This window comes from Penicillium vulpinum (genome assembly GCF_028829585.1).
Source record: "Penicillium vulpinum strain IBT 29486 chromosome Unknown utg000001l_segment0_segment0, whole genome shotgun sequence".
Classification (NCBI taxonomy): domain Eukaryota; kingdom Fungi; phylum Ascomycota; class Eurotiomycetes; order Eurotiales; family Aspergillaceae; genus Penicillium; species Penicillium vulpinum.
This window is the reverse complement of record NW_026643241.1, coordinates 1,689,021-1,715,164: the sequence shown is the minus strand read 5'-3', so window position 1 is coordinate 1,715,164 and position 26,144 is coordinate 1,689,021. Positions and strand designations below refer to the sequence as shown.

The 26,144-nt window shown below is 48.2% G+C and overlaps 10 protein-coding genes across 10 annotated transcripts; 4 read left to right on the top strand and 6 right to left on the bottom strand.

The window, feature by feature from the left end:
- Nucleotides 1–31: 31 nt before the first annotated feature.
- Nucleotides 32–2,023, top strand: N7479_000626 (uncharacterized protein; the record flags this gene model as incomplete). Its single annotated transcript, XM_057248324.1, has 6 exons — nucleotides 32–461; nucleotides 546–882; nucleotides 979–1,250; nucleotides 1,314–1,489; nucleotides 1,547–1,829; nucleotides 1,884–2,023. The coding sequence occupies 6 exons, from the start codon at nucleotides 32–34 to the stop codon at nucleotides 2,021–2,023; spliced, it is 1,638 nt and encodes a 545-aa protein (XP_057112756.1).
- A 299-nt stretch (nucleotides 2,024–2,322) lies between these two features.
- On the bottom strand, nucleotides 2,323–3,862 carry N7479_000625 (uncharacterized protein; the record flags this gene model as incomplete). Its single annotated transcript, XM_057248323.1, has 6 exons — nucleotides 2,323–2,822; nucleotides 2,895–2,962; nucleotides 3,021–3,403; nucleotides 3,469–3,536; nucleotides 3,601–3,637; nucleotides 3,734–3,862. 6 exons carry the CDS (start codon nucleotides 3,860–3,862, stop codon nucleotides 2,323–2,325), a joined length of 1,185 nt encoding a protein of 394 aa, XP_057112755.1.
- Nucleotides 3,863–5,019: 1,157 nt separating this feature from the next.
- On the bottom strand, nucleotides 5,020–7,007 carry N7479_000624 (NADP-dependent isocitrate dehydrogenase; the record flags this gene model as incomplete). Its single annotated transcript, XM_057248322.1, has 6 exons — nucleotides 5,020–5,444; nucleotides 5,506–6,002; nucleotides 6,058–6,094; nucleotides 6,161–6,344; nucleotides 6,475–6,510; nucleotides 6,729–7,007. The coding sequence occupies 6 exons, from the start codon at nucleotides 7,005–7,007 to the stop codon at nucleotides 5,020–5,022; spliced, it is 1,458 nt and encodes a 485-aa protein (XP_057112754.1).
- Nucleotides 7,008–7,860: 853 nt separating this feature from the next.
- Nucleotides 7,861–11,125, bottom strand: N7479_000623 (C-1-tetrahydrofolate synthase; the record flags this gene model as incomplete). Its single annotated transcript, XM_057248321.1, has 4 exons — nucleotides 7,861–7,969; nucleotides 8,024–10,551; nucleotides 10,604–10,641; nucleotides 10,780–11,125. 4 exons carry the CDS (start codon nucleotides 11,123–11,125, stop codon nucleotides 7,861–7,863), a joined length of 3,021 nt encoding a protein of 1,006 aa, XP_057112753.1.
- A 558-nt stretch (nucleotides 11,126–11,683) lies between these two features.
- On the top strand, nucleotides 11,684–12,935 carry tif34 (translation initiation factor eIF3 subunit i; the record flags this gene model as incomplete). The annotated part of the gene is made up of 5 exons (XM_057248320.1): nucleotides 11,684–11,710; nucleotides 11,777–12,283; nucleotides 12,343–12,459; nucleotides 12,513–12,689; nucleotides 12,753–12,935. The coding sequence occupies 5 exons, from the start codon at nucleotides 11,684–11,686 to the stop codon at nucleotides 12,933–12,935; spliced, it is 1,011 nt and encodes a 336-aa protein (XP_057112752.1).
- A 775-nt stretch (nucleotides 12,936–13,710) lies between these two features.
- On the bottom strand, nucleotides 13,711–14,238 carry mbf1 (multiprotein-bridging factor 1; the record flags this gene model as incomplete). The annotated part of the gene is made up of 2 exons (XM_057248319.1): nucleotides 13,711–14,019; nucleotides 14,083–14,238. The coding sequence occupies 2 exons, from the start codon at nucleotides 14,236–14,238 to the stop codon at nucleotides 13,711–13,713; spliced, it is 465 nt and encodes a 154-aa protein (XP_057112751.1).
- A 1,616-nt stretch (nucleotides 14,239–15,854) lies between these two features.
- Nucleotides 15,855–16,787, bottom strand: N7479_000620 (SH3 domain-containing protein; the record flags this gene model as incomplete). The annotated part of the gene is made up of 4 exons (XM_057248318.1): nucleotides 15,855–15,910; nucleotides 15,964–16,182; nucleotides 16,238–16,664; nucleotides 16,725–16,787. 4 exons carry the CDS (start codon nucleotides 16,785–16,787, stop codon nucleotides 15,855–15,857), a joined length of 765 nt encoding a protein of 254 aa, XP_057112750.1.
- A 1,217-nt stretch (nucleotides 16,788–18,004) lies between these two features.
- On the top strand, nucleotides 18,005–21,558 carry N7479_000619 (ankyrin repeat domain-containing protein; the record flags this gene model as incomplete). Its single annotated transcript, XM_057248317.1, has 3 exons — nucleotides 18,005–18,097; nucleotides 18,158–18,674; nucleotides 18,728–21,558. 3 exons carry the CDS (start codon nucleotides 18,005–18,007, stop codon nucleotides 21,556–21,558), a joined length of 3,441 nt encoding a protein of 1,146 aa, XP_057112749.1.
- An 828-nt stretch (nucleotides 21,559–22,386) lies between these two features.
- Nucleotides 22,387–23,791, top strand: N7479_000618 (AIM24 family protein; the record flags this gene model as incomplete). The annotated part of the gene is made up of 5 exons (XM_057248316.1): nucleotides 22,387–22,423; nucleotides 22,476–22,493; nucleotides 22,543–23,055; nucleotides 23,159–23,508; nucleotides 23,573–23,791. The coding sequence occupies 5 exons, from the start codon at nucleotides 22,387–22,389 to the stop codon at nucleotides 23,789–23,791; spliced, it is 1,137 nt and encodes a 378-aa protein (XP_057112748.1).
- Nucleotides 23,792–24,568: 777 nt separating this feature from the next.
- On the bottom strand, nucleotides 24,569–25,843 carry N7479_000617 (translation initiation factor eIF2 subunit beta; the record flags this gene model as incomplete). The annotated part of the gene is made up of 4 exons (XM_057248315.1): nucleotides 24,569–24,866; nucleotides 24,931–25,423; nucleotides 25,507–25,615; nucleotides 25,832–25,843. 4 exons carry the CDS (start codon nucleotides 25,841–25,843, stop codon nucleotides 24,569–24,571), a joined length of 912 nt encoding a protein of 303 aa, XP_057112747.1.
- Nucleotides 25,844–26,144: the final 301 nt, after the last annotated feature.

The following is a 26,144-nucleotide window of genomic DNA, read 5'->3' as shown; positions in this document are numbered from 1 at the left end:
AATAGTTCTAATATAGCATTTTAATCCCGTTATGGCTACCTCGTACCAAGACCGTTGCGCTAAAAAGCGCGCTGACCAGCTCGCCCTCATCCTCCCCGAATGGCGCTTAGATCCCGTTCCATCCATAGAATCTGCTCCAAATGCACTAGCATATCTGCGTCGCATCCTCAGTGCAGAGGAACTAGCTCTCACAGAAGAGACTGATATCGCTGTCCTTCTACGAAAGCTTTCATCCGGAGAACTATCATCTCTAAAACTGACTCGAGTATTCGCTAAACGGGCTGCCCTTGCACACCAACTCACAACATGCTGTACGGAGATTTTCTTTGAGGAGGCATTCGCCGTCGCCAAGGAACTAGATGACCACCTCGCCAAGACGGGGAAGACTGTTGGCCCTCTACACGGATTACCAGTATCTATCAAAGACCTATTCTCCGTTGGAGGAGTAGACACTTCAATCGGTAAATTCGCCTCCCCGCCCTTCCTCCCACATCAACTTCTTTGTGTATAGCTATTTCAAATATATACTAACAATTAAACTCCAGGCTGGGTCGGCCTCACCAACAACCCAGCGCCAGCAGACAAATCCGTAGCGCGGACACTCCGCCGTCTCGGCGCAGTCCTCTACGTTAAAACCAATCTGCCACAATCAATGATGATGTCCGACTCATACAACCATGTCTTCGGTCAATGCGTGAACCCATTCAACCGACAGCTGATTTCTGGCGGGAGTTCAGGTGGAGAGGGCTCGCTTGTTGCGGCGCGCGGAAGCGTGCTTGGTATTGGTACTGACCTGGGTGGTTCGATTCGGATTCCGGCTGCACTTTGTGGGCTTTATGGACTTTCGCCTAGTCCCGGGAGACATCCTTATGAGAGGGGGAAGTAAGTTTATTTGTTTATTTATTCGTTGTGTTTGGTTTGTTATGTGGTTTAAACCAAGAAAAATAAAGTGATGGAGCTGACTTGGGTGATTTATAGTCCCGGGCAGGACATTGTGAGATCTGTTGCTGGGCCTATGGCCTGTGGTCTTGCGACTATTGAGAGGTACATGGAGATTCTGCCGGAAGCGAAGCCGTGGGAGATTGATCAGCATGTTGCGCCTGTGGTGTGGAGGAAGGAATTAGCTTCTCCTGGTGCGAAGAAGTTGAGAATTGGGTTTTTGGTTGATGATGGTGTTGTCAAGGTACAGCCGCCAATTGCGAGGGCTGTGCGTGAGGTTGTTGAGGCGCTGAAAGCTGCGGGACATGATAGTATGATAACTGCAGCCGCTTTTTTTTAACCGCAGATTTGGACAATATACTAACGAATCTCAGTGTTTGAGTGGGATGCCTCATCGCATAGTTATGCATATGATCTCTGGGCAAAGACCATCTTCTCCGATGGCGGCGAGGGGTGTCGAAGACAGATAGAGAAAACTGGCGAGCCGCTTGTTGAGGGTATGCTCGTTGGTAAACCCGAGGATACTTTGACTACCAGTCAAACGCACCAAGTGAGGGACTTTCATCTTGGTACTACTACGATTTTTACATGCTAATATATGTTGCAGCTAAATGCGGATAAATACAATTTTGAGTCGGCATATCTCGATAAATGGATATCCTCCGATATCGACGCGTTGATCATGCCTAATACTCCCTGGGTGGGATACAAACCGTGGACGTGGGTGAAGTCCAGTGCATATGTGGGTTACACAAGTATCTGGAATTTCGTTGGCTATGCTGCGTTGGCAGTGCCTGTGACTACTGCCTCGAAGACGAAGGATATTCCGGATGAAGAGTGGCTGGCCCATGTTCCCAGGAATGATAGTGATAAGTTTAATAAGGAGCAGTGTAAGTACATTCAACATTGGATTTTTCTCCCCACACGGTGCTAATTTATTTCAGATGATCCCAACCTAGTCGAGGGTATGCCTGTCGGGATACAGGTTGTTGGGGGCCGGTTTGGTGAGGAGAAATGTGTTGCTGTGGCTAAGGCGATTGAACAGGCTATGCAGAAGAATATTACTTTGCGGGCAAGTCTTTGATTCAGTCATACACTACATGTAGATTGAGATATATATACTAGAGCCTAGCCTCATACTCATTTGATTTTTATTTGCACTAATTATGTTTGGTACTGTTGAGTTTTATCGAACAGAATACATATATTCATCCACGGCCCGAGTCTTTCACAACACATACATCCTAAATATCAAATATTCACCATGAAATAAATCCAATCTATAAGATTAACATCATTATCCCTATTGTCTCTATATACAGTTATATCATAGGATTTTGACGTTGCTAAATATGTACAAATGCTTGGAAGCTCTCTCCAATTTTAAATAGGAGCATTCATATTCTCCTTATAATCCGGAAACTCGAAATCTCCAAAATCCCTCTCCGCACTAAGGGTCAAGCGCGGATTCTCATGTGCAACACTACCCCTCATCGACCTCGTCCCCATCTCCAAATCTAGAGGGGGACCATTTGCAGACTGAGGAACAGAATCGGACTGTAATCTCAACTCGCGTACAACACGAATTCCCTCCTCGGTGTCTTCCTCCAATTCATTTGTATCGGCCTTGGAAATACTAGCAGAGTAACTCGCCGTTGCGGGATTGAAGAGTTGGTTACACCAGATATCTCCATCGCCGTGGGCAGTCTCGGCCATCTTGCTTTTATTAGATGGACGCTTTGAGGATGATGAGTGAACTGGTTGAGGGAGGAAGAAGAATGAGAAGACTTTGGAGAGGAGGGGGTGTAGTGGTGGTAGGCAGATGCAGATTATGGAGATGTTTGCTTCGAGGGAGGACCAGAGGGCTGCTTGGGCATTTGCTTCTATTGGGATGTTAGCATTTTTGTTCTTTTCGTATCTATGTGTTGCAAGGTATAAAAATGGGATATACGTACGGGTAAAATCTCCTCCACCAACCATGATGCTCAATTGAAACAAGCGACCAGCACTGGTGCCAACAATACTTTAAGAAAAGTCAGCTTCATCCTCAATATCAACAACAGACTGTGTATTTGACGTACCAGATCCCAAGACTGAAAACTATAAGTATCCCCCACTTCTGTCTTCTTGGTAAGTGCAACTTCCACAAAAGCGGCAGTGGCAAAACCACTATCACCATATCAGTGACAGTCTGGATTCCCGCGTTGGTAAACCAGACAGGGCCGTCAGGTAAACAATTTGCCTTTCGGACCTTTGCGGATGGATTCCAAAAGTCATGGATAGGAATACAGTAGATAAAACCGCTCAGGGTTGTCCATAAACCTGTGAGAGTAAGGAAGGCAATTAGGAAGTAGGTAACTATGAGAAAGGAGCGGGGATGGAAGAGGCGGGCGAAGAGAGTTAAGGCAGAAATCTTGGCTAATATCATGCTGAGGTTGTAGAAAGGGACCGAAAGCCATAACCACTGTGGTCGGGGTATATTAGTGACTTGTTCCCCAGGGTTCGATGGTAGAAGGGCGTCTTCCGTACATATAGTTGGAGCTGGTATTCATGTGTGGAGATTTCTGTTGTGGGGATTCCGAGACCGTGTTTTCGTTCTATAGAAGAATATGTTAGATTGAAATGTGTACTAATAAGGCATTGCTGAGATGGATTACTTACCAAGAACTATAAAGGCGTAGGATGTCACGGCGCAGAACTGTAGTAGATGATCAGTATTAGGCTCACGCTATCCATATATTTCGTTGGAAAACTGTATACCATTTTGATATACATAGCAGGTAGCATTACATACCAATGCAGCCGTAATAATCAAATCATCCAGGCCCGGAGCCTTCAACAGATAAAACCGAGTATATAACCGGAGGGCGACACATACAATCGCCAGTGCCGTAAAGACCGACGTGATGACCACAACATACATCGGATCGGCGCGAGAGACGATTGATCAATGTCGAATATATCAACAGAATCGTGGTGGAAAGCCGTAGACTTGTGTCATTGTATTGAAAGGAGTGTAGTGGGACAATACCACCATCACACTGCGACCGATTATATATAGAGGATAGAGTCGTAGTATAGCAAGTAAAGAAGGTCAAATTCCAAGTAGTAAGTATAGCAGAAAAAGAAAAGAAGAAAAGAAGACACCCTCAACCCACACATATTCCCAAAACCCTACCTGTGACGAACGTAAGCCACAAAGTCGGCGTAACCAAGAACTTTGCCATCTAAGCCCCTGTCTTCCAATCAATACTTCCCATATGGTCGGTACAACCAAGGACGAAGTGGCCGCATAAGAAGCTGAGATGGCCGGTTGCGTCAAGACCTCGATCTGGATTGAAAGTCGAAGGAGACATGATTGGCTGTGCGGAATAAAGTTGTGGATCTATTTCAAGGTTATCTTCAAGTCACATTCTAATTGGTTCGATGATTTTACTGTTCGGCCTTAACTCTGGAAAAAGTAACCAGAAGATCATATTCGATATCAGATCGCATGTCCTTGTTTCTTGCATTGCTGACCTCTCATATCGGTGGATTTCCTGCTTTGTCTTTGGGATCGATACTTCGGCTCCGAGTGAAACTACCACGAGTCATGTTAGCTTTGATTATATGGTTTTCTGACTCACGAGGCGAACTGTGATGTCGGCGATTTTTTTTTTGTAAGTGAATGTTTGTTGCTCAGATCTGAGCGTGTGAGTAGTGATGTTTCCAGCTCCCTGCAATCCATAAAGCACTCTTTACCCCTGTGGGAATGAGGTAAACAAGGAGTGGCCGAGCCGGGCTAATGGAAGGCAAGCTGTGAAGAATGTGAGACGGCTCTGTGGTCGGGATTTCATTTCCGAGGTGGATGTTAGTAGACTGTGTTAGTACCTAAAACAAGCATAGGAAGCTAAAAGCGACATGATACTGTTCCGGAAACTAGTTTCCTACGATGTACTAGAAAGAAGTATACAGAATGGCAATTCAATTGCAGCCTATACAAAAGCAAAAATGACCAATCAAAGCCGCGCCAATGCCATCCCGCGAGGGATTCTAAAACGGGAGTATCTCATGAAGTTTTGTAGCAAATGGGGAAAAAATTTACAGACGAGCCTTAAGATTGGCCTTGAGCCTCCGCTCAACGGCAGCCATGTACTCGCCAGTAGTAACCCAAGCCTCACGGTCCTTGCGGCCACAGGCGAGAGCCAGATCCTTAGTCATGATAGCTTCGTCGTTGACAACCTCGACACAGGCACGCTCGAGCTCCTCGGCGAAAGAGACAACATCGGGGGTGTTGTCGAGCTGGCCACGCTGGACGAGACCACGGGTCCAGGCGAAGATGGAGGCAATAGGGTTGGTGGAGGTCTCCTTACCCTTCTGGTGCTCGCGGTAGTGACGGGTGACAGTTCCGTGGGCGGCCTCGGACTCGTAGGCACTGCCGTCAGGGGTGGCCAGAGCGGAGGTCATCAGACCAAGGGAGCCGAAGCCCTGGGCGACAATATCGGACTGGACATCACCGTCGTAGTCTAAACATACATGTGTTAGATAAAAAATAAAAATCAGCGTGGGATGGGTGGAAAATCTTACTCTTAAGAGCCATGACGAAGCCACCCTCGGACTTGATCATCTGGGCGACCATGTCGTCAATGAGACGGTGCTCGTACCAGATGTTCTTGGCATCGAAGTCCTTCTTGTAGTCCTTCTGGAAGATTTCCTCGAAGATGTCCTTGAAGCGGCCATCGTACTTCTTGAGGATAGTGTTCTTGGTGCTCATGTAGAGGGGAAGACCCTTCATGAGAGCCATCTTGAAGGAAGAGTGGGCGAAGCCAGCGATGGACTCATCGGTGTTATACTGGCACTGGGTGATACCACCACCTTGGAAGTCGAAGACCTGGATGCGCTCAGGCTCACCGCCGGCAGGGGTGTAGACCAACTCGAGCTTACCGGGGCCAGGGATGACACGGTCCTGGGCGCGGTACTGGTCACCGAAGGCGTGACGGCCAATAATAATAGGCTTGGTCCAGCCAGGAACCAGGCGAGGAATGCGGGGAATGACAATGGGCTCACGGAACACGGTACCGCCACTAGATAGATCGTTAGTGATGAGCGGTCAAAGTCAATCGGATTGGATTTACTCACAGGATGTTACGGATAGTGCCGTTGGGGGAGAGCCACACTAGAGATGGTTAGCTTTTTGGAGTTACACCAAGCGGATTTCTGCCGCTGAGCTTAATGAGCTTACTCTTCTTCAGCTTGAACTCCTCAACACGGGCCTCATCGGGGGTGATGGTGGCACACTTGACACCGACACCGTACTTCTTAATAGCCTCGGCAGCATCAATGGTGACCTGATCATTGGTCTCATCACGGTACTCAATACCCAAATCGTAGTACTTGAGATCGACATCGAGGTAAGGCAGAATCAACTATAGGCGGCTAGTTAGTATCAAGGATGAATCTGGATGGGCACATATTGTGATGCATCCACTGCATGAACCCTGCAATGGCGGCAATCATGCAGCTCTAACCCGAACAAGGATGGGACGATAAGCTTACCTTCTCTCGGATTTCTTGCCAGATAATACGAGTCATCTATATGTTCACGAAAATCATTCGATTAGCACATGTCAAAGATGAGTTTTCAAAGCCTTGGACAGCGTCATCTGACGACTGACACATGAATATTCTAACATTCCCCGTGTTTCCCCGCGTTTTCTACGAAAACGTGCCGGACGAGCACGAGGATATGCAGGCTTGTGAAACAGGCGGATTGAAAGTTCGAACTATAAAAAGGGGGGCTTGTCCCATACCTCATCACCATCTAATTCGACCAAAGGGGTCTTGACCTTGATCTTGGTTTCGGTAGCCATAGTGCGGGTTTGAGTGAGAGACGAGGGGATCGATCCGGACCAGCGGGAAGAAGCAGCAACTCGATTAGTGCGTTGAGAGAGGGAAGTAGAGGAGATAGATCTCTTAGAAGAAGAAGTAAAAGAAGAGGAAGAAATAAGGCGAGAGGTAGAAGAGAGAGGGGCAGGAGGGGTCGCGAGGGACCGACGAGCGAGTGCGGAACTGGACCGGAGAGCGTTCATCGTGAAATACTGCCTGGGGACGTCAGCACCTGTTTCGCAGTTTCTGTTTGGCTGAACGGAATGCAAGTCGCCTCAATCGCCGCTGGCTACAACCGAGGGAATGAGGTTCGGCAGAAAGGAAGTGTGGAGTCGGGAAATTTCCCGGAGAAAGGATAGCGAATATGCGATTTCCGGGATTTTGGGGTAAAGGTACCGGGGCAATACGGAACTCGATCGGAACAAGATGAGTAAGGCGAAAAGAAAGGGATAATTACCGAATAGCAGAGGGTCTGAAGTGTTAAAAGAAGGGTAGTGAAGGAAAAAGCCTTAATGGAGGTTGGGGTCTTAATAACACTCCGCAAAAAGAAGCGCCGAAGCCGGAAGAGTCACGAGATATGTTTGAAGTTTTAGATGTCTTGAAATGTTTTGAACAGTAAATTCACGTGGATTTCTCATTTTCTTTAAATCTCTCTCTTCTTGGTCTATTGACTCATCGATCTAACCCTTTCTCAGGTAAAATTCCACCTCAAGCTCCATCAACCGACCCGCTGAAGAAGGCTATACGCGGTGGTAGAGTGAGTTCCCGGAGAACGGAGCTCAACTCCGGCCTTGACCGGCTCCCTTTTAGACCCCGGAAAAGCTCCAACCGAATTGTACGATCTAGATTCAGATGAAAAAAATATGTGTATATTGATTATGATGAAATAATATCCCAATGTGGATTTCATGTGTCCAATTCCCCGGATTGCGCGGTGTTGAAAAATCTCTCTTAAGGACCCCATCAGACGCCAATTATCTTATGTGTTGAAGAATCGAAATTCGAATCAGTGGTATGTAATGCAAGCTCCAAACATCCCCTTCCCTATATCGTAATCTAGAACAGCCCGTCGATATCGCCAGTCTCAGTATCGATGTCCACATTAAGGTAGCCAGGGGCAGTGGGTAGTCCGGGAATGGTCTGGATATCGGCAGCCAAGGCGTAGCTATAGCTATGTTAGCGTAACGGATTCCCACAAATTGCGGGAACAAAAACTTACAGGTATCCAGCACCCACAGCCAATCTAACATCCCGAATCGGCACAGTGAAGCCGGTGGGTGCGCCCTTGAGGGCTGGGTCGTGACTGAGTGAGTACTGAGTCTTGGCGATACAGATCGGCAGGTTGGCGAACCCTTGCTTGGTGTAGGTGTCGACCTTCTTCTGGGCCAATTCACTGAACTCAACCTTATCGGCACCATACATGGCCTGGCCAATGCGCTCGATGCGCTCCTGGATAGTACCATCCAGTCCGTAGAGGAGCTGGAAGTTCTTCTCCTTGGAGCTAGCGGTCATGACAGCCTTGGCCAGATCAACGGCGCCGGCTCCACCCTCAGCCCAGTGGTTGGCAGGGACAGCATCCTCGGCTCCAGCAGCGATCGCCTCCTCCTTGATGACGGCAATTTCAGCCTCGGTATCAGTCTCGAACTTATTAATCGCAACCACCACTGGAACGCCATACTGCTTAGCATTGGCAATGTGCTTCCGGAGGTTGACACAACCCTTGCGGAGAACATCCACATTCTCAGTGCGGTAGACCTCCTGGAGAGGGGCACCGGGCTTGATCTCGGGGCCGCCACCGTGGACCTTCAGCGCACGGACAGTAGCCACAATCACGACAGTATCAGGAACCAGACCAGAGGAGCGGCACTTAATGTTAAAGAAGCGCTCACCACCCATTGTGAAGTCAAAGCCAGCCTCAGTGACCACGAAACCGGTCTTGGCTTCATGGTCCTCATCAGGCTCAGTACCGGCAAGCTTCAAGGCAAGCTTATCGGCAATGGCAGAGCTGGCGCCAATACTGATGTTGGCAAAGGGACCAGCGTGCACCATCACAGGGGTGCCTTCCAAACTCTGCATCAAGTTTGGCTTAATGGCATCCTTCATCAGGGCCGCGAGGGCACCACCGGCACCAATATCGTCGCAAGTCACGGGGTCGCCGCTTCTAGAAGTAGCAACCACCATACGACCAAGTCGCTCACGCATATCCTCCAAGTCGTTGCTCAAGGCAAGAATGGCCATACACTCACTAGCGACGGAAATATCGAAACCAGTCTCGCGAGAGTGGCCCTTCTCAGTGGGGGCCTGGCCGACAGTAATACCACGCAAGTGACGGTCATTGACGTCGAGAACGCGGCGCCAGGTGATAGTCTCTGGGTCGATATCAAGACGGGCGAAGCGGGTAATTTCCTCCTCGGTGAGATCGTCTGGGTTAGTCTTCTCGATGCCCAGCTTCTTCAGACGTCGGAACATGATAGGCTTGAATTCACGAGTGCCCTTGCTGGCAGGGACAAGACGCTTGTAGAGAGCCGCGTCTTTCTGGGTGGACTCGTGGAACATCCGAGTCTCAATAGCCGCGGCGAGAAGGTTGTTTGCGGCGGTGATAGCGTGGATGTCACCAGTAAGGTGGAGATTAAACTCATCCATAGGAATAACCTGACTGTAGCCACCACCAGCGGCGCCACCCTTGATGCCGAATGTAGGGCCTTGGCTGGGCTGTCGGACGTTGGCAAAGGAAATGCGGTTCAGGTGGGCACCGAGTGCTTGAGTGAGACCTAATGTGGTGGTGGACTTGCCCTCACCGAGAGGGGTGGGTGTGATACCGCAGACCAAGATGTATCTTCCGTTGCGGCGATGGGAGAGACGGTCCAGCACATCTAGGCTGATCTTAGCCTTGGTGTGGCCGTAAGGCTCCAACTCATGAGGAGCAATGCCGACCTCGGTGGCAACCTGGGTGATAGGCTTGGGGTACTGGGCCCGCGAGATAGCAATATCGGAAGGCACGGGGGTTTGTAGGCGAAGGGGAAGAGGAGTGACACGGCGATCCTTCTGTTTCTCGAAGTAGCTCTTGGCGGAATGAACCACGTTCTTCAACAACATAGCCACTGTCATGGGGCCAACACCGCCGGGGACGGGAGTGATCTGCGAGGCCGCTTGGGAAGCAGACTCAAACTCCACATCTCCAACCAGTCGCTCACCGGACTTCTTAGTCGCATCAGGCTTGTAGTTGATACCAACATCAATAACCACAGCACCAGGCTTCAACCACTCACCCTTGACAAGCTCGGCCTGGCCAATGGCCGCCACAACGATGTCAGCGGTCTTCACAACGCGGGCAATATCCGGTGTCTTTGAGTGGCAGACAGTAACGGTAGCATCAGCGTTTTTAAGCAAATAGCTGACCGGGCTGCCAACGATGTCGCTACGTCCCAGGACAACTGCTTCCTTGCCGGCGGGGTCTACCCCGCTCGCCTTGAGTAGTTCCATGACTGCCAGAGGGGTACACGGAGTGAACAATGGGCGGCCGCCTCGCTTAGCCAGCTCGCCAATATTGATTGCGCCGAAACCATCGACATCCTTCTCATCTGCAACAGACGATGTGATTGCGTGCTCGGACATGTGGTTGGGGACGGGCAATTGAACGAGAATTCCGTGGATTGCAGGGTCATTGTTGGCTCTGGTGATCTCTTGAATGAGCTCCAGCTCCGTGCTTGATTCAGGAACATTGATCAAGGTGCATATGATGTTGGCCTGGCGAATAAGGTCAGAGAATGCCCCGAATATCCCAAACAGTACATCATACCTCTTGAGCGGCCTTCAACTTCATGCGCACATATGTACCTAAGTAACATTAGTTCGAAAGATCTCCCAATACTTCTATAGATAGACCAACTAGAATCCGATCGATTGCCGACTATATAGAATGATCATGTTAGCATCCAACACTCCCGTAATCATACTCCAGAGAGGCATGCTTACCCTGGAAGATGACCAAGCTCGGCTTGAATCTAGGGTTCGTCACTTGAATCTGCTCGATCTCGGACTTCAATCCCTGGCGAATGTTCTTCGCGATGGCAGTGCCATCAATCTTGGCGGCAGCCATTGCTGAACCGGGAAACGTTGGGAGTGGTGAGATAGCGGGGCTGATAGAAGAAAAATTGACGTTCACTAGAGACTGAATTGACGATGAACGAGACCGTCTCACTCCTTGGATAGAAGATTTATGGAGAAAAGAACGAGATAGAAGAGAAATATTTCGGAGAGTGCCCGCATGCACTTGGAGATAAAAAGTGCAGCGGGGTAGGGCCGCGGGGACGAATGGCATGAGTTATTGCTTGTTTGGGGGCAAACCCGCGGAGTTGCTACCGGCGTTGCGATAGGAAATCCAAAACTATACCTCAATTTCACATGTAACTGCTCAATATGTATACTGGGGTTAAGGCCAGCCCTGTCAAATTCGAGATATTCCCTTCACGTTCACCTCTTCTCTTCTTTTGTCTCTAATTAAGCTCATGCGGAGAGTCGGAGAGTTTCCCGGTTTCCCGGGCATCTCCTTGTTTCCGCCTGAGGCATGAACTTCCTATATGAGCCGCATGAGTAATCCAGACCGTATTAACCTTTTCAGGACCACCAGTTAGGGCTTAGGGTATTCAGGAACCAGGATCACGTGTAGATATCGGAATGCGGAAGATCTTAGCCTCCGATTAAGTCTTGGCATTGAGGGCCGAGTGTGCGATGAAATTCACTAGTCAAAGAAAGTGAGGTTGACGAGGTTGACCCCCCCCCCAAAAGCCACTCCGCCTTACCCATTCTGAGCCGAGCGTCTCAGATTTTTCCCCTCCGATACTCCATCTCGAATTTCCTAATATTCTAACACTTCGAAATGCGCCCTATTTTGCTTTCCGGCCATGTGCGTTACCTCCCTCGAAATCTTGCTGGATCCACAGAGACTGACCGCAGCCATCTATAACAACAGGAGCGGTCCTTGACCCAGATCAAGTTCAACAGCGATGGCGACCTCCTCTTCTCCGTATCGAAGGATAAGATTGTGTGCGCATGGTGGTCCGCCAACGGCGAGCGTCTCGGTACCTACAACGGCCACCAGGGTGCTGTCTGGACAGTCGATGTCAGCCCCAACACCATTCTTCTTGCAACCGGATCAGCAGACAACACCGTGCGTCTATGGAACATCAAGACCGGCGAGTGTGTTAAGGTGTGGGAATTCTCGACAGCCGTCAAGCGCGTGGCATTCTCCCCCGATGGAAGCAGACTTTTGGCCGTGACGGAAAAGCGCATGGGTTTCAACGGTACTATCGCCGTTCTCGATATCAGCTACGGCGAGAACCTTAGCGCACAGGCCGCCGAGCCCACCTTGACCATCGTTTGTGAGGAGAGCAAGGCCACCGTTGCGGGGTGGAGTTTCCTATCCAAGTACATCATTGCGGGGCACGAGGATGGCAGCGTCAGCCAGTACGATCCTAAGGTATGTCTTTTTTTTCCGGAGGTGATTTGAGGGGCATTGGATACTAATACCATCTCTAGTCTGGAGAACAAGTCGAGAACGTGCAAATCCACGAATTCGATAGCCAAATAACCGACATTCAGTTCGCACCCGATCGCCTGTCTTTCATTACTGCGTCGAAAGACAAGTCAGCTAAGGTATGTTCTTTTATAGATCATACTATAAGGCAATCCCGGCTAATAAGATGTAGCTCCTGTCCTCCCGCAACCTCGCCATTCTCAAAACCTATATCTCCGACACTCCTCTCAACACTGCTAGCGTGACACCTAAGAAGGATTTCGTCATTCTCGGTGGTGGTCAAGCCGCCATGGATGTTACTACCACCTCCGCCCGCCAGGGTAAATTCGAGGCACGATTCTACCACAGAGTGAGTATAAATATGCGATTTGAGTGACTTTATGCCCCACATACTAATCATCTTCTTATGCAGGTTTTCGAAGATGAATGCGGTCGCGTTCGTGGCCATTTCGGTCCTCTTAACACCATCGACGTTCACCCCGCCGGTACCGCATACGCCTCCGGTGGTGAGGACGGATACGTTCGTGTCCACCACTTCGACAAGTCATACTTTGACTTCATGTACGAGGTCGAGCGGGAGCAGGCGCGGAAGTAAAGAGCGGATGTGGTGAAGAAATTTGGGATGCGTCGTGTGTATGTGTTTACGAGGCGAAAAGACCTGGGATAGATCCCCCGAGTCCCGCATACGGAATGGGATGACCTTCCGGTCCACGATTTTCTCATTTCATTGATTCCATGATCAATCGGAGTTGGTACCTTGTGTTTGTGTCTTTGTTTAATAAAAAGATGACATGGTTCTTTTTTTGAGCTCATATGTCTGTCCTATCTGGTCCTCCGCAAAAGAGATGAAAATCGGGTAAATAGACAAAATCAAAGCTTTGCAAATCTTCAAATTGCGTTCAGACAGTTCAGGTGGCATCGAAAAGAGCATGATAGGAATTGCCTATATGGGTATGTCCATATGTACATAGGAAACAACTACGTATGTATCTATCCCATTGCCTATATAGGCTAGGCTCTCCTTCGTGTGCATGATATGCGAGGTATGCAAACACTCATCTACTCAAATCTACACTTAGATGTCAATTCCAAGTAGAAAAACATATGATAATATCAAAATCTGAGGTATCTCATTTATACAAATTTTTTTCGTGATATCTTCTCTAAGCCCGTTTCCCATGCAAGGCCAGCGCTTATCCGACCAGCAGAAAAGAAACCCGTAGAAAAAAACATAAAGAAAAGTGACGACTCATGAAAATGGAGAAGGAACATGGCAGTCATAGAGCGCAAAAAAGCAGATGCAGAAAACTTGAGATTTGCCCCCGTCTCATTCCGGAAGGGATGAAGACCGCGGACTCAACCCCGATCGTCTATTTCTTCTTGGGGAACTTTTCTGAGCCAATATCGGAACCACGCAGCTTAATGTTCAACACACGCTCCATAGCTCCGAGAACCTTCTGGTCGGGGGCGGCAGTGCCACGCTCGAAGTCCTGGATAATGGTCATAGTGGTGTTGCACTTGGTGGCGAGTTCCTTCTGGGTCATCTTGTAGCCCTCCTCGGTGCGGCGTCTCTTGATAGCATCAGCGACGGCGTGGCCGATGGTCTTGGGCTTGACGATATCGTCGCTGCGGTCGACCTTGGTCAAGTGTTGGCCTTCGGGGGCACCTGCCTTGGCGCTCTAGAAAGTGGGTTAGTAAAAGTTCAAGGTATTTTTCCGGATTTCAAAGGAGATTTCACGTACAATATTACCAGTGGTGTACTTCTTCTCGGTGACAACACCGCCAGAGCGCTGGGCAGCGTTCAGTGCACTCTTGCCCTTGATGACAGTCTCGCGGGGGGCAGCGCCAGCTCCGCGGAACTTGCTGCCGATCTTAGTGGTGGTGTCCCAGTCAGACATTTTGAAAGGAGATTGAATTTGGTGGGTTGGGTGGTGTAGGTTGGTAAGAATTAGAGCTGAGCGTGGAGGGAGATGACGTTGGTCGTGTGAGGGTGAAGACAGAAATGCAATTTATATCGATGACACAGAAGCTTCTCGAGGGAGGGGGGCCCGCACTAGTCCGCCTTGGGACTAGTGCATATCTGGGTCAAAGGCCCCTTGTCCTTGTTCATATTGTGGCTCGGCTTTTACATTTTACAGCATTTCTTATTTCTATTAGTTCAGTATGACTGTTCGCAGCTTGATACGGGGCTTAGTCTCTTTTCTGAGAGGGTTCAATGGGGTCTTGGGGGTTCGCTATACCCATCAGTAATTCCCCCACCACATCGATTGCCACAGCCACCTGCAATTATGCACGCTACATATTTCATACATTCAAGACCCAATTGCGGCAATTGTAAGATCCAACCCAATCAAATACACAGTCTTCAATAATACTATCTCGCCGGTTTTATATGAAAATTACAGATGTATTTAGTCAACCTAAACCCATCCACAAGATTACTTGACCCACAACTTGATGTCATAAGGCCTCATGTGTGTGGACATTCCCAGCCCTAATCACTGATATCATAGAAGGACAACAAAATATATCCTCAAGGACCACCCGCTATTCTCAAACAGTATGCCAGATGCTACATCGTACCGAATTAAGCACAGGAGTCATAATGAGTCTTCAATTATGGGTTCCCGCCACGAGGCTGAGCACATGGTCGGGCACCAGGATAGGCCTAGCCTCACTTCTCATCGTTCATTATTGTTCATTCCATAGCCCTATGGATAATTTGGGCATGCAGACCATTGGGCCTAAAAGCGAGGTATAAAGGAGGCAGCTTTTATTTTCTTGTCTGCTTAAGCAAATGGGATCTGGTGGAGTGGAGATGGCATACTATTGGCTTCATATATACAACACCCTCTATCGACTGTGCTGGTATGTATATCTTCGAGGTAGCCTTCTGCGGGTTTTATATGAAGCATTGTATCGCAACTGTCTGCTTCGTATCAGCTACGTCTTTTTCATTTTATATCAGGGCTTCCACATTTGGGATGGCGTGGTCGGATGATATATATAACAACATGGAGCTAGTATGTACAACATAAATTGAACATTTCAGTATGAGTTCTGTAGCCTAAATAAGACAGCAAAGACAGCAAGTATATAGCCGTCAGAAACTTATTTCCATCCGCTTTTCTTTTTGCTGTGTTGGAACCAGGAAGTAAACTTGTAGCGGAATGTCTATCCATTCTCTTTTGTTTCACTTCCATTTGCCGTAACAACCTGCATAGGTTCTTTCTAGCTGTACGATCCAAGCTCTAGGTGAATTCAAATGTGATGACGAAAGTCATTGGCTGAGATAAATATGTACTATGTAGCCCTAAGTCGGGATTGTGTCGCAATGAAGAGCAAATCAACATTTGAAGATTGGGGACCCTGAAATCTTTGGTCATAAGCCCGCCAATGAGCGATGGTAATTGAGCCCAGCCAATCCATTCAACGAAAAATTCAAGCCACCAACGCCGTATCAATGAAAGTGAGTACCAAGCAAAATGCCCGGCAAAATAGCCTAGCCGTATGATTAGAAGATGCTGTTCACGATATTGGAGCCAACAGTAGCACCGGCACCGAAGATTGCTAATATCAAGTTAGAAACCAAATAACGAGTACCATAAGTATGCAATACGTACCGGCATTGCCTAGTTTCTTTCCGAACTTCTTGCCTCCTTCCTCGAACTTGTTCTTCTTTGGCTCGTCGGGATTTTCGGGCTGTCCAGACTGGCTAACTGCAAGAGGCATGTTTCCATAGTTTGTAGGCGGAGGCGAAGAAATACCAGCCTTCTCAACGGTCACGTAGCTTTGAGGGAAGATGCCCTCAAGGCCAGTCCGCTCATTGCGACCACGCCACCCTGTCAGTCACAGGTTAGTTTATTTTCTATATCCGAGTGAAGGGATATAACATACAGTCCTTGTTCATTTCCTCGATAATCTGGATGCGATCCTGCGGCTTCATGTTCAAGTCACCTGCGTCGGAGGCGTGATATTCATACATGGCCGTCGCGAAACCGAGGGCTGGTGGCGGGACTTGGGGATAAGCCGGCGGGGCCCCAGGGGGCGGGCTTGCATATTGATTGTGCAGCGCAGCTTTCTCGTTCATTGACACATTGGACATTTGTGACACAGGGGGCGAGTATGAGGGCGTGTAGGTAGCGGGAGGGGGCTGTGATTGCATTGGAACATGTTGAACAGGCACAGGCTGCGCCAGCTGTCGGGGTGGCGATGATGATGCCTGCACTGCCCGAGAGGCATCGGAATCGGTGGGTAGCTGTGATAGAATGGAGGAGAGCTGATGCGGAGTGATCACAGAGGCATCGGCAAGAAATTCCAGTTCCTGGCAGATGTTGAATTAGTACCTGGATCGCATTTCAGGAACAGGAACAGAAAGCCATACCATCCGGACCATGCGGAGCGACCGGGTGGTCATGGCAGACGCGAACTGGTTGGAGGCTGCCATTTCGAAAGGACAGGGGTAGCAAATAGTGGAGAAAGACAAGTGCAGAATGACCAGAGAAGTAAAAAAAACCAGAGTAGGGAGAGTCGGAAGACACGGGGTTGCTGGGTCAGGTGTTATTTAGTAGCCTAATTCACCTGGGCAAGATCTTAGAATCTCCGCCCTGCCATCAACTACAACATTTACATCCACTATAAAGAATCATAAATTGTCTATCTGATTCAAAATTTTTGGCTGGATTGAATTGCCTCTTCTACTCGTCTCAGCCTTTCTTTTCTGTATTTGATGAATTGCTCAAAAATATATATAAATGGATGAAAAGAGCAATTGATCTGGATCTCAACACGTAGCCCAATATATAACACTTACCCTGTGTGCAACAGAAATTCGACCTTAGCAGGGTTAATTCCTTGAAAATCTCCGCCACTTTATAATAACAGGAATCGCTATTTTTCTACACCCACACTACTGTCATGGCCCTACCCAGGAGTGGTTGCCAGAACCGCAAGTTCCGAAGATTTCACACGCTCCTCAACCCCAGCCCTAGTACAGGAGAGCGCATACATATTCCTAATCTTGAATTTGTCTGTTCCCTATCTTTGCCTGGGCTCGATCAACGCCACATTCCAAAGCCCCAAGGATCGGAAGTGCCCAAAAAAACAACAACACAATGATAGTCCGGTAACCAACCGGTACATGCCATTAACATCTCTTCTTGCCCTCCCCGCATAACATACGTCCTATAATTATATAAAATTAACTTCTCATAAGCCACCTATGCATCAAGGATAAGTTACGCGCTGATCAAAGCAATGCCCCCCATCTAGACCCGCAGTCCGGGCTATAGCGCGATGCGGGCCGCAACTAGTGCAGTGACAACGGGGACTGTCGCTGGCACAGCGCTTACATGCCTGCCCTAAGTATCCTAGTGGGTTTCATATCCCGACAAAATTAAAGCCATGATCATACTGTTCGCGATATCATTCGTTGGCATGCTGTTATTGCCACGGGGAGGCGCTTCGCGGGCATATGGGCTCTGTACTTTGCCCTGAGTCGAGTGGGGATCGGTAAAAGATGCCCATCGATGGCGGATGGAGGATGGAGGGGTTTTCTCTTAAGAGACCGCGGTTTGGGCGGTTGGGAGGATGTTTAGATGGATTTTTTTCTTTTGTCTATGTTTTATTATGAATTGATATGTTAGATTTACGATATTTTTTATGATGCTTTCTATACTGTTTTTTATATCTTTGTTTACTTTTGTTAAGGCTGATGATAATTGGGATGATTTCACGAATAACCTTGCTACCGACTTGGTATGTTTATTCATATTGTCCGAATGAGGTCAAGGGGATGTGCTGATGCTTCGATTAAAGGCTCCTTTAATCACCTTGTTCGGCGAACGACTTACGAAACAATTTCTATCCGAGTCAATCAGCACTCTTGATAATGTCATATTTGCCCTTTCACCACTAGGAGTCTTGACTGCCGTTGTGTCGGTGATTAGGATCTGCGGCAGTTCTTCCCTGAGGGCATTCGTCGGACGAGCACAAGAAGGTCCTGCTGAAGCCGAAAGCGAACTTCTTCCTTGCGTCTCAGAATCTACAGCTGAACTTTTCAACGATGGCGGCATTACACGAGTCTTTGGCCGACCCAAGATCGTGGAGATAGTTGCTTGGGAGAATGTGGAGCATAATACTGGAGAAAAGGCGACAAAGATTGGCACTTTGAAAGATGCCCTTGAAGAGAAGGCTTGGTCTTGCAATAGCAAAGTTTCACCCAGTGACCTGCCTGAACTGGATATTCCTAATCTGTCATTAAACAAGGGAATCAAGAGGAGAGATCAATTTTGGTTTTATTGTGCTGCAATTCTTGGTGGTGTACTGCAGACTGGTCAGTAATTCTCCTTCTTTGAGCCCGCCCGAAATGCTAAAGAACCCCCCAAGGCACTATTGTGTACGCTACACTCACGGTGTTTGTATATCCCCAGCATTTCCAGAAAGACGACAAAGCTGTTGCCTCGTATGCATTCCCACTTTATCTCATCGGGACAACGCTTCTGTTTCTCGGAATGTTCTTCTGCGCATTTATCATGGAACGTTCCTCAAAAGAGTACTATCTCAAAGCAGAAAAGCCAAGCAAGATATACTGGCTGCAGCCCGGTAATCAAGATGTGGGTGACCAGGTCTTCAATGCTTTCTTGGCTGTCAATGAAGGGCCTGACTCTTCAATGACCAAGAAACTTCGTTATATCAAATCTGTCAGAGATCGAAGATTTGATAGGAAATATTTGGAGATTTACTCTACCCTCGCGTCGACAATTTTGGGATTCATCTTCCAGTTCATCGGACTGAGAGGACTTCATGCGTCTGTCATCCTAGCCCAGCTGGGATCGACATTCTTGATGTCAATTATACGCACTTGCTTGCGCACAGAAAGAATGGCACCAAACGAAAATAAGATGAAAGACGACCGGGAACTTACATCTCACAAGCAGCAAGAGATGGATTGTTTTGCATTTTATCTCGAGCAAGTAGAGTCTTTTGAGCTCGCCTCTATCCCTGACCGGCCAGCATGTATGCCTTCACCGAGATTCATGCCACATGTTGGAACCCCTTTGGCCAAAAACTTAATTCGAACTAGGACCCAGCTCGCAAGGCTCACGACCAGCTCAAGACAGAGCTTGGGCGTTGACTGGAACGGGATGCCCATTCGTAAAATGGCCTCCAGTCTTGCAGAGACTATCGAGTCGACGATGGATTTGGTTTCTAGTTGGGGAGTCAACCTCGGAAAGACCTTCGAGTTTCAACTTGCCTTTACGTGCAAGGGAGTCTCTGCAGGCTCTGTCACTGAAGCTCCGGGAACATATTCAATCGGTCTGATGCGATGCGGTGATGCATTGCAATGGAAATCGGATGCCAGCGAGCTAGAAGCGATTCTCGGCTTGTGGACTTGGTCGCTTTATAAGTCAAATGAAAACTGGCAGAACTCAACTCTTTGCCGTTTCATTGGATTAAGTGAAGACGAGGCAGGCAGAGAAGAAACATTCCTCTACTTTCACAAATGGATCTTCAGGCAAACGGAGGCGAGGCTTGTACCATCTGCAGGCTATGGTAATTCATCACGTCTATTTGGATTCGAGCCAAAAAGTCTTTCATATGATGGGAAAGTCCTGGCTGTCAGGACAGAGAATGAGCTCGAAGCCATGGTAGCGCAGGATATCTACATTCAATTTCTCAAGGAATTGTTCCTTAACTTGCATGATCTGGGTGGGGATGTTGATGTTATTCCCGGATTGCAAAACTCATTCTTAGCATCCAGTACTCGAATCGATGATCTCATAAGTTGCTTTTTGAATAGCAAATTGGGCTCAAGGGAGGATGCATTGCTATGTATTGTTCCCGTCCTCAGACATCGGCATCTCTTACCAGATCTAGCGGCAGATTCGGCCAAGGTTAGGGCTCGCAGGGAGCAGTTTATCGAGAAAGGTGATTGGAAAAGTGCATTTACACTTCTTCGCTGGATCTGTTCACGATCAGAGCGTTCCCAATTTGAGCGATCAGTCTATGAATTGGGGTTCCTTTGCCGTCGGGCACTTTTGAACACAAACAAACATGTTTGCAAAGAAGGACTCGAACAGACATGCGCGCTTCTCACATCCGACATCATAGATGAATTTATGAAAGCTCACAAAAACGTGTTGCCCTTACACAGGTCCGCATCCCATGATCGTGTGGAATGGTGGAACTCATTCTCGCGCCAACTCGGATGGATTGCTTGGAACATTTCGACCAATGTTCCAGGCATGGCATTCTGTCAACCTACTTTGAGAGCGCTCAACGTGTCTGAGGATCTGCAGGGATCCCACGACCAGAACCAAGACCCAGAAGAAATCCAAAAGGGCGTTCGAGCTCTGAAAGATTGGCTCACATTGCATAAGCTCGATGACATTGATCACGGAGATAACTGCGAAGACGAAAAAATAGGATTCGAATGGATAATCAGGAATAACTTCCATGCTTTGTTGCATTTCCTTTTGTTGCGATGGGTGGAGCTTAGCGACGAATTTCCTCTCCTTGGTCGGATGGGGTACAGTCTTGCAGCAAGTACTAGATCTAACCGAGCACTTGACATACTTCGCCGGCAGGGTGCGGATATTGAGATAATAGATCCAAACAATCGATCACCGTTGCTTGATTTGTTGCGTACCCATGATCTCGAGGGATGTCGACTGCTACTGCAAAATGGAGCCGACCCGAACGGTAACATAGAACAGTTGGAGATCAGTCTACTTGCAATCGCTGCTCATGAAGGCTATGATGATATTGTAGCATTGCTTCTACAGTATGGAGCAAACATTGAGATTACACATCATGCTGGTCACCGTGCTCTACACTGGGCAGCAAAGAAGAATCGTCTTGATACTGCCCGGGTTCTATTATCCCATGGTGCAGAAATCGACCCATTGGGGTATGACAACTCAACGCCGCTCCTAGTAGCCGCCATGAATAATCGGGTTCAGATGGCTGAATTGCTGATTAAAGAAGGAGCGAATGTCAACGCTCGAGGTCAATCCGGCAAAACCGCATTGATGCTATCCATGCATGCAAAGAATCCAGTCCCAATGTTACAGTTGTTTGTGGAGAACGGAGCTAGTCTTGATTTGCGTGATCACGGTGGATCAACGGTTTTAGATCATGCCAGAGAATATGGTTATACCGAGGCAATGTCATTTTTATGCCAGGTATCAGAAGAAGGGGGTATCAAAGAGCCATGAGATTCAACATTGTTCCTATCACCTTCAATTCGGAGAGATCCGTAAGATACGGAAGCTTGTATGCAACAACAAAATTTTAACATTATTTTTACCTCAGTCTTGTCCATGTTGCCGTCTAATGGTTTCCAAATCGCATGTTTGGAAATTGCCGACATATTTACACTCTGTACTTGGCACCGAGTCCCCTGATGCAAAATGTTGATAGCCCCTCATATTTGCCCAGCCCTGGGCAATCTTGGAAAGTGTCTTTTCGCTCTTGCTGTTTTCATGGCATATGGTATTCCGACGAATGAGCTATGTCAATATATGGCTCGGCAAAACTAATGCATAGGACACGCCTATCAAGTCGCGTACATGCAACATCTTTTAGCGCCCGGTGGGGAACATCAGTAGTACTCACAGTAGTGATGTGTGACTTGAGATTGATTGACCGTGAGCTGCAAGCCTCATCACACAAGCGGCCTAATCTTGCTATGGACAACTCTGTTCTAAGAATAGTGTAAGCTCTTGGTGAGGGGAAGCTATCTCCCCTTTAAAAGAGAAGACCCCGCGGAGCCCGCTCTGATTCTATTTCACGCATGATTACCCCGTACAACAACTCAGGCCATTTGGATGGCCATTGATCTTCTAATTAACTCAAAATAATACGCGAAAAGCTATAAGTTTTTGTCTTGACGATATTCACCCTACAGTGAGTTTGATCTCTTCTCCAGTCAATCTTGCCTTGTGAACACTGCGATTCTGACTACAAAAGTACCTTCACAGGAAAATAAACACATCAGTGTTCAGGTACCAAAATTGTATACCGAAATCATCCAATTACGCAAAATGTCTCAACAAAACTATCCTCCACCACCCATGACAGGTCAGTACCTTTGCAATCCACAAAAATGCACGTATACTGACCAATTTTGTAGCGCCGGCCCATATAACCTGTAATTAATTCCAATTGTGACTTCGATGTCCTAGTACTGAGTATTTCAGCATTTGCGCAATCCCAGAACCAAATAGATACGGCTCCCGCATTCCACTATCCACCTCCCCCAAGGCAACCGTCTCAAAATGGAGTATATCCCTCGGTCACCCCACCAGCAGAGAGTCCGCAGCCCCATCGACATACCTCTTCGAGTGGAGGATATGTAGCCCCTTCGAACGGAGGATATGCAGCACCCCCGAGTGGAGGATATCCGACTCCTTTGAGTGGGGGATATGCAGCTCCTTCGAGTGGAGGGTATGCAGCCCCACCGAAGTCAGTGAGCCCACCACAGGAGCTAGTTGCTCAGCACAATGCAGCTGCTTTCGAGAACAACAGTCTCATTGGAATGAAACAAATGCCCGGAGGAGCCCCGGCATATGGAGAGTTTAGTGGAGCAGGGGCAAACAGCCGAGATGATACTGGGACCTTCAACGGTGGCAGTTTTAGGATCAGCCACCGAGATACCAACTCTGTTTTGACAGTGCAACTGGCAGTAGGTTGTCCTTTGACTGTTAGACCCGGTAAGTCAATCACTCCAGCCATCCTTGTACGGGGATACGCTTTAGTTGATATCTTTTTCCAAAATGTGTATTGTTGTGGATTCTGATATTGCTTGATTCTTAGGTGCCATGATTGGAATGTCTCCAACGCTTACACTGAGAGGAAGCGTCTCGTTCTCGTTGAAGAAATTTGTCATTGGGGGTAGCATGACTATGTCCCATTACACCGGTCCTGGTGAGCTTTTGCTGGCACCTTCAGTATTGGGAGATATCATGGCCGTCCACATGGAAGAACCAGACAAATGGAAGATTGGACGTGACGCCTTCCTTGGACATACCGTGGGTGTCGAGCATAAGTACCAGGCCCAAAGTTTGTCCAAGGGTGTTTTCTCCGGCGAGGGATTTTTCATCTATCACATTACAGGGGCTGGCATTCTTTGGATCCAGAGTTTCGGTGCAATTATTCAAAAAGATGTAAGTCTATCATGCCAGATGATTTGATAAAAATGGTTATCTAACACGTCTATCCCCTACAAAGCTTGCAGAGAATGAGTCATACTTCGTCGACAATGGACACCTTGTGGCGTGGAACTGCTCGTACAAGATGGAGCGTGTGGCCTCTGGTGGTATCATCTCCGGTATCAGCTCTGGTGAGGGTCTTGCGTGTAGGTTTACAGGACCTGGAACTGTCTATCTACAGACCAGAAACCTGAATGCCTTCGCCGCTCAAATGAAGATGAGCACAGCAAGTGGTTAATTCTTTTGCATCCATTCCACCAGAACAAGTCAGTTCCAGCGAATTCCGTTTAACGAAATTTATATGTTCACTTTTACATTCATGAGAAAAACGAAGTTGTCCCCCAGATTATCGTCGTGTGTTTTTGTTGTACACTTATTCGATGCATCGGGCACAGGCCCAATCGTGTGGAGGTCTCTATTTTATACCAATTTGCTATGTTATAGGTGGATGCTCTGGTTATATCAGTACATTTTATGCGAAACTGTTGTGTATTTCCGCAGCGTTATCATGGAAATTTCGAATGATTTTGACTTACTACAACATACCTACGAGCCTGTGTTGCTGTTGAAAGCTCTATTAAAAAAGTACCCGATATCTCTCGAAGATCTTGAAGCTGGAGACTTGGATCTAGGTAAAAAGAGCCAGGTCGGCTAATCCATTTACCTATACGCAAATGTATCGAAGAGCATATCAGACTCGTAGGCGTTCGTTCCCCGGAAGGGTTTAACCTAAGGTGAACTGAACGTCAAGAGTGGCGGGCGATTCTACCACAATCCTAATTGTTCGCACAGCAAAATCATACAGATTCGAAGACATATAATGATATCAATCCATTTCATGCGAAACTATTTTTTATTCTTCAAATCGTTTCCTCATCTCAAGCCCGTCAGGGTAGAAAGCAAAGCAACAGTGCCTTCCTTCCACCCGCAAAAGCTCTAGTAAGTGACACGCCATAAGGAAGAGATAAAAACAAGCCCTTCCTTCGCAAATTGCCAGTACAGCTCCTCCGTCCGCTTAGCCCACACGCTTTCTGCGGCCGATCTGGGAACGGAAACCAGTCTTGATGGCGGCGACGGAACGACGGGATCCACAGGAGTTGCAAGTAACGAAATAGAGACGGTTCTCTCCCTTGTTGAGCTCGGTGTCGGGGCTGCGGCAAGTCTTGCATGTGACGTACTCAACAATATAGCGACGCAGAACCGATTCGATACCCTTCTGTTGGAATCTTCCCTTGATGACCAGGCGACGGGAACCGTCGACACTGCCGGATGTACCGAGTTCGGCGAACAGGAATTGGGTGCAGTGTTCCTCGCTAATTAAAAAAGATATTTAGATAGGAGATCTCAAAGAATCAATGGGGAAGAAGCATAACTAACCTTCGCTTCATGCGCTTGCAGATATCGGCGATGTTGGCGAAAATGGTACGACGGTTACCTTCACGCAGGCACTGGGGCGGGGGGATCTTGTACGACTTGGCGCCGCTGGACAGAAGGTCGGGGTGGTGGCTCTCGATGAGGGAGAAGAAGCGGGAGACGAGGAGCGAGTAGGGGATGGCTTGTGTGGCGTCGTGTGCCCAGATACCGGTGCCGGCCTCGAGATCGCCCTCAGGCAGCTCCTCGGGCTGTTCCTCGCCAGCCTCCTCAGCAATACCAGCCTCAGCGAGCTTGGCATCGAAGTCGTTGGGGTCGACCTTCTTAGACTTGCTGCTGCTCTTCTTTTTCTTCTTCAGCGCGGAGGGATCGAATTCGCCATCGGCGGCAGCGGGGGCTTCCTCGTCATCGCCGGCTTCGGTGGTCTTAGACTTCTTGGAGGTCTTCTTCTTTTTTGAGAGACCCTTGAACATCTCGGTGACCTCGTCGACATCCTTCTCTGTACATTCAAGAGATTTGTTAGTGGGGCTGAGGCAAAGGCGACCGGGGGATTGAAGCTGGGATCGGAGAGGTATTGCATACCTTCTGTGGGCTTGACAGCCGCGGGGGCGTCTGTGACTTGGCCGTTGGTATCCATGATGACCGATCCTTCGCTGAATGCGACCGACTTGCGCTGTTTAGTCTCGATTTCCTGAGCGGAGCGGCAAAAAGCGGTGTTAGTATGAGAAAAAAGAGAAATAGTAGAAGAAATCGTGTAGCCTGGCTTTCAATGAGAAGTACCAGTCTTTAACCCCGGGCTCAACAATGTGTGTTCTTGAATCACTGTGGTTGGTGGCCGAGGGGTCGATATTGTGCAGACTCAAAGAAAATGTGGGAGGGTCGGTAAAAAGACAAGGGTGTGACGTACAGCGTCCGCCATGTTGTGAGGCTTCAAGTATGCTATTCACTCAACCACAGTTCGTAGGAGATGAGTTCAGGTTGTTGCGAATTCGAGGAGCTAGAGCAATAGGGTAAGAAGGCAAAATTGTCACTGGAATCTGATATCGCCAGGCCTGAGAGTGAGTTCTGTTATCGCAGTACAGGCACGTGACCTCGAATTGAGTCACCAGATTACACGTCACGTGTTTGATTACGGGAGCTTCCAGGTTGGCACCGCCAGATCGATGAAGGCAAACAGTTGCTCTTTCATTTACGTATGACCGCAGTAGGCAGGCCACTGC